This window comes from Marmota marmota, unplaced genomic scaffold (assembly GCF_001458135.2).
Source record: "Marmota marmota marmota unplaced genomic scaffold, marMar, whole genome shotgun sequence".
NCBI classification, from domain to species: Eukaryota; Metazoa; Chordata; class Mammalia; order Rodentia; family Sciuridae; genus Marmota; species Marmota marmota.
Genome location: NW_025999863.1, coordinates 2,220,278 through 2,225,643, shown reverse-complemented (window position 1 = coordinate 2,225,643; position 5,366 = coordinate 2,220,278). Strand labels below are relative to the sequence as shown.

At 66.3% G+C, this 5,366-nt stretch overlaps 1 protein-coding gene across 1 annotated transcript in view; it reads left to right on the top strand.

The window, feature by feature from the left end:
* Positions 1–5,360, top strand: part of Pip5k1c (phosphatidylinositol-4-phosphate 5-kinase type 1 gamma) — a 19,413-nt gene extending 14,053 nt beyond the window's left edge. Inside the window, exons 11-14 of the mRNA XM_048810845.1 lie at positions 67–128; positions 805–909; positions 1,948–2,071; positions 3,109–5,360. Coding sequence (XP_048666802.1) covers positions 67–128; positions 805–909; positions 1,948–2,071; positions 3,109–3,375 — 558 coding nt within the window. The 3' untranslated portion in view covers positions 3,376–5,360. The remainder of the gene's footprint in view (positions 1–66; positions 129–804; positions 910–1,947; positions 2,072–3,108) is intronic.
* Positions 5,361–5,366: the final 6 nt, after the last annotated feature.

Below are 5,366 nucleotides of genomic sequence, written 5' to 3'. Positions count from 1 at the left end.
GGTGCAGGGGCGGGGCCGGGGCGGGGCAGGGCGGTCCCCAACCTGAGCTCTGAAGGCCAAACTGAGCCCCCTCACCTGCTGCGGTCTCTCTGCAGGCGGCGCACGCAGTCCTCTGGACAGGATGGCCGGTGAGCCCCCAGCCCCGTACCCTGGTGCCCCAGCAACCCACTCCGATGCCAGCGACCTTTGCCCTCTCTGCTACTGGGGCACAGAGAGGTTGTGCATGCTCATGCCCTGTGCCAGTGTGTGCTGCCCCTCCTGCCGCAGTCTGGCTGGGCACAAATGCCGCAGTCTGGCTGGGCACACAATCACGAGCCACCACACAGCTTGTAGATTCAAACAGCAACTCTTTATTCCCGAACTCACACCAGCAGTCTCTGCCCAAATCCACATTCTCTGCCCAAATCCACTCCACTGGGCTTCTATCTCCAAAATATACTGTCTGAGAACTCAAGGGGAACTCAGGCAGCAAGATACGCCCTATTCCCAGCAGGAATAATCTTAAACCTTAAACCTGGAACCTAAACCGGGAACGCCCTAATCCGCCTTGGTCCTTGAGCAAGGTCACCTACATTCAATGTCACTGCAACATGGGGTACGCTGGCAAGGAAATTGTCATACCTACTTGGCTAATGGCTCCCAGCACCCTCCTGCAGCAGGGCAGGGACTGTTGGGCACCAGGATCACAGAGGAACCAGCCTCAGGCTGGGACTCCTCACGGGATGGCAGATGGGCACTGGCCTGGAAGGACGTGGTCGCTTCTGCCGTGGGAAGGGGGACGGCCTCAGCTCCCGTTGCCCACAGGCCCCAGCAGGAGCCGCACGTGGAGGAGGACCTGCAGCAGATCACGGTGCAGGTGGAGCCTGCGTGCGGCGTGGACATGGCGGTCCCCAAGGAGGAGGACGCAAGGTGAGTGCAGCCGTGTGGGAGGAAGAGTGGCAGTGCCCAGGGGTGGCCACACAGTGACCCTTTTACTGGTTATGGATAGTGCCTTTATTTTAACTTCTTTGATTTGAGACACTGAGTTGCATGACTATACCCCTAGGGGACCCTGGGCAACGTCCCGGGCACGTGCGGTATCCTGACCAGGGTGTCCTGGCTCAGCATCTGGCCCCCATGTCCACAGCGCCCAGGGGGCCCTGGATGAGTCTGAACATCCGAGGATCTGAAGATCTCTGTTTCCCTCTTTTCGTATTTGTTTCTAACTTTGTGAGGGTCGTGGTTTTTGTTGCTCTGGGCAGGGCTGGGACGGAGCTGCCCCAGCGCCCCCCCTGTGGACCGAGCTGCCCCAGCGGCCCGCCCTGCCGTTCTGTCTTAAGATGGGGCCTTGCTGGGTAGCTGCGCTGGCTTCTTCCTGCCCCCGCCTGAGTGGTGGGCTCCCGCGGCGCGGCCCCTGCGTTGTCCGCACCTTCCTGGCTTTGCTCAGAGGCCCAGCAGCGCAGGCTGCGTCCCTGCTCCTGAGTGTGTTCACACCCGAGTCTCAGCCACTCCCGTGTGGTAGTAGGGACCGCCTCAGCACACACCCAGGACAGTGTTAGCACCGCCACTCACAGCCGGAAAGATGCACCAGGCCCGGAGCCTCAGTGGGCATGACCTTGGAAGGCTTTGCCCTGGGCCTGGCATGGAGCACGCGAGCTCTGCGAAGAAGACACAGCAGTCCCCACCCCGCGGGGGAGACACTGCTCAGAGAGGGCATGTGACCTCCCAGAGTGGCCTGCAGGTCACTGGCTCAGCAGCAGCACCACAGGCGTCTTGTCTGCCCGCAGGAGGTGGGCTTGCCTGGCAGTGTCGGCTTCAGGGTCCCTGCTCCCTCGCCGGGACGCGCAGCCGTTGACGCCCCTGCCGAGGCTCCTGAGATGGGGAGAGGCAGGGAGGACCTGGGTGAGGGCCCGGAGGGCTGGTGCTGCCCAGAACGGCCCAGGACCTTGCCTCTGCCCACGTCCCCAGGGTGGAGGCCTCCTTGGCCGGTGCATCTGCCACCACCATGGAGGTGGAGACCGCCAGCCAGGCCTCGGAACCCGCCAGCCAGGCCTCGGACGAGGAGGACACGCCTGCTGCGGACATCTACTTCGTAAGTGCCCAAGCCATGGGCCCCGTGGAGGCCAGCTCCAGCCCCTGAGGTGTCCGTCACCACACACTGCCCCGCGTGTGCACACGCGTTCTCACCTCGGACGTGTGCACGCTGCCCTGTGCACTCTCGTCACCGGCACACTTGGCGCACTCACGCACACAGGCGCTGTCCTAGCCACAGGCTGCTCGGTCGCGCCCACCTACCTTCCCAGCTCTCCCCTCCAGGGCCGCAGCCCTGCCCCAGGCCCCCAGGCTGGGCTCCAGGCTCTGGGTGACCTCAGGTCCCCTCCTGGCCTCGTCACCACCACCTGATTGTGCCCTTTGACTCTCGGCCTTGCTGGGCCCACACTGAGACCCAGGCCGGGCGAGGCCCTGCGTCTGGACTGCTGGGACAGGCCCCGAGGCTTGTCCCCCTGGGTGGGGGCTAGGCCAGGTGCGCTCTGTCCTCCTGGAAAGCAGGAGGACCTCGTGCTGCCCCCGGGGCCAGGGACCGTGGTACCAGGCGCTGCCCCCACCCCACAGGTAGACCTAGTAGTGGGGCTGCAGTCCAGGCTGCTGGCCCCCCGGGGGGTCCTGGGTTCTCCACTCCACTCAGGGTCAGATTTTCTCAACTGCAACAGGAGAGGCCAGGGACGCCTGCCCTGCCTCTCCCGTCATTCTCTGGGGGACGGTCACCCAGGAGCTGGCCAGGCCAGCACTGCTTCCTCACTAACACGCCTCCTTGTCTCTGAGCCGAGCCTGCCAGGGCCCAAGACTCCCCCTCTGGCCCCGGAGAAGGATGGAGGGGCCTGGGCCGTCCCCCGCCTGCGCCGTCGCCCCACACACGGGCTGGTGTGTGTCCTGGTCTGCGTGGGGCCCGTGGGGTGGTGTCTGCCGAAGGACTGTCTCCACGCTGGTGGGCCGCAGAGCGCTGCAGGCCCCTGCATGCCCCACTCCCGCTTGGCCGCTGGCTTGCCCGCCCTCCGCCCGCCTGGCTCCAGGACTCCCTGCCTCACCCTCTCCTCTCTTCCTCCTCCCTCTGGCCCATGGCCCGAGCAGTTCACCGATGGGAGGTACTGGATTTACTCTCCCCGCCATCGCCGACTGCGGGCTGTGATGCCGAGCCCCTCGGGGACTGTAAGTGACCGCAGCTGGCCCCTGGGGAGAGGGGCCTCGCCCACTTTGGGGCAGCAGGGAGCTGCAGGTCCCCGACAGAAACGCGTCCTTTCTTTCCTCGGAGGACTTAGGAAAAGGGCAGGAGGTTGCGGCAGCCAGGCTTGCCCCCAGGGCGCCCTGCTGGGTGTGGGTCGTGGGAATGTCACCTAGTCCCAGATCAAGCAGGCACTGAAGAGAGTGCCTGTCTGCGGGTCTGTCCTGTGGGCTACAGGGGGTCCACTCCAACTCCAGCCTGCCTTGCCCCCCCCCCAGCCCCCTTGTCACGCGGTAGGTGGCCTCTTGTCACCACCCAGCCTCGCCGGTGAGGGCGGTTGGGGCCAGCAGGGCAGCTGCAGAACTGGCCCCTAACTGCCGCCCGTTGAAGTGTGCACCTCACAGGGGCAGAGGCCAGCTCCCCAGAGGGCCCACCACAGCTCAAGGCTCAGGTCCTAGACTCAGTGCTCACTGGTCACTAGGCACTCACCCCCCACGTCTGGGATGCCACACAGGTGTCACTGTCCCCGAGAGGCTGAGTCGCCCACTCAGAGCTGCACAGCACTTGCTCGGCCAGCTCAGGCGTAGACCTGAGAGCTCGTTCTGCAGCTGGAGCCCCTCGGGGCTGCCCAGCCCTGTCAGCAAACCCCCTGGGTGTGGCTGTGCACTGGGCCCGTCCTCTGCCCGATGGTCCTGGTGTCCAGCTGAGGCAGCAGTGGTGAGCAGGGACGCCACACCCCTGAGTAAGCTGCCGCCCGAGGCTTGGGCTGGGGGCTGGATGCACCCAGCAGCCACGAGGGCCTCAGGGCCCCGGGTTTGGAGAGGTGGGAAAGGAAGGGGCTGGCAGGGGACCTGGTGGAAGCAACAGGTGGCGGCTAGATGGTGGGGGGCACCCAGAGCTAGAGGAGCCGGAGGGACGGTCACCCGGGGTCCTGGCCACTTGGCCAGCTGGCAGCTGCAGGGCCCCTCTGTCCCGCTTCTGGAGAATGGGAAGCTGGCTGCGCTGCCTTTCTGAGGTGGCCACCGAGTGTCTACTGCCAGGGACCCCTCCCAGGAGCAGCGTGGCCTGCAGGGCTTGGGGCTGCTGCCAGCCTCCCTCCCAGGGTTGGCCCTTCTGGGCCTTAGGTGGAGACCCTCCTCCGATCCCCGCTGCTGGACCCCAGCCGGTGCTGGTGGAGCTGGCGGCTCTGTCACCAGCCCAGTACCTGTGACAGCTGTGGGGCCTGAGCTGGTTCCCAGGGCTGGAGGCGGCTCCAGAAGTCGGGGCCTTTGCAACTCCGTGGAGCCTGGAGGCCCCTACTGGGCCAGGCCACTGAGCAGGGGTCGCTGCCCACAGTGCCCAGCAGCCGGGGCAGTTCACATGGCAACGGGATCGGGCAGGAGTCGTAGTTGAGTGGGCAGAGGGGCCTTCTGGGTGGAGGGGGCCTCGCGGGGCCAGGTGGCGGGTGCAGGAGCCCTGGGGCAGAGCCAGAGCAGGTCAGGCCGGGTCAGCCAGCGCACTGGGCCACATGCTGGCGCCGGCCCTTGCCGTTCACAGACAAGGAAGCAGCAGGCCCTGGACAAGAGGGTGGGCAGGTCCCGGCAGTGATGGGCCTGGGGCAGCGTGTGGGCTGTGGCTGTGAGCTTAGGGGTCAGCCGGGGGACTGCCAGAGAGCCCGGCCAGGTAGGCTCGTGTTTGGGGCTGGGAGCCGCCCAGAGGGTCCTGGAAGGCCAGGTGGCGAGGGAGGCCCTGGCGGGGAGGGAAGGAGAAGGCCCGAGAACATGGGAGCCAGGCCCCTGGAGCTGGAGCCGACTCTGCAGGGACAGGGATGGGCACCCTCCCTCCTCCAGACCCTTCCCCGACACAGCCAGGCCCGGGTGGCCCAGCAGAGGCCAGAGTGCAGCTCCGCCTGGCCCAGCCCTGGGGCAGCCTGAGCTCGTGGGTGCCACCAATGTTCAGGTGCTGACCGTCCTCTGCATGGTCCAGAAACAGGTCGGCGCCCAGAGCGCCCAGGACCTTCTGGGAGGGTCCCCGGGACCCTGGTGCCTGTGGCAGGTGGGGGAGGCTGAGAGGAGCCCCTGCTAAGACAGAGGCCAGGCTGCACATGGCGCCCCCTCCTGTCCCCTGCTGTCTCAGCCACCTCAACTGAGCTCACCGCTTCCTGCTGTCTGCCTGTCTGCCACTCTCG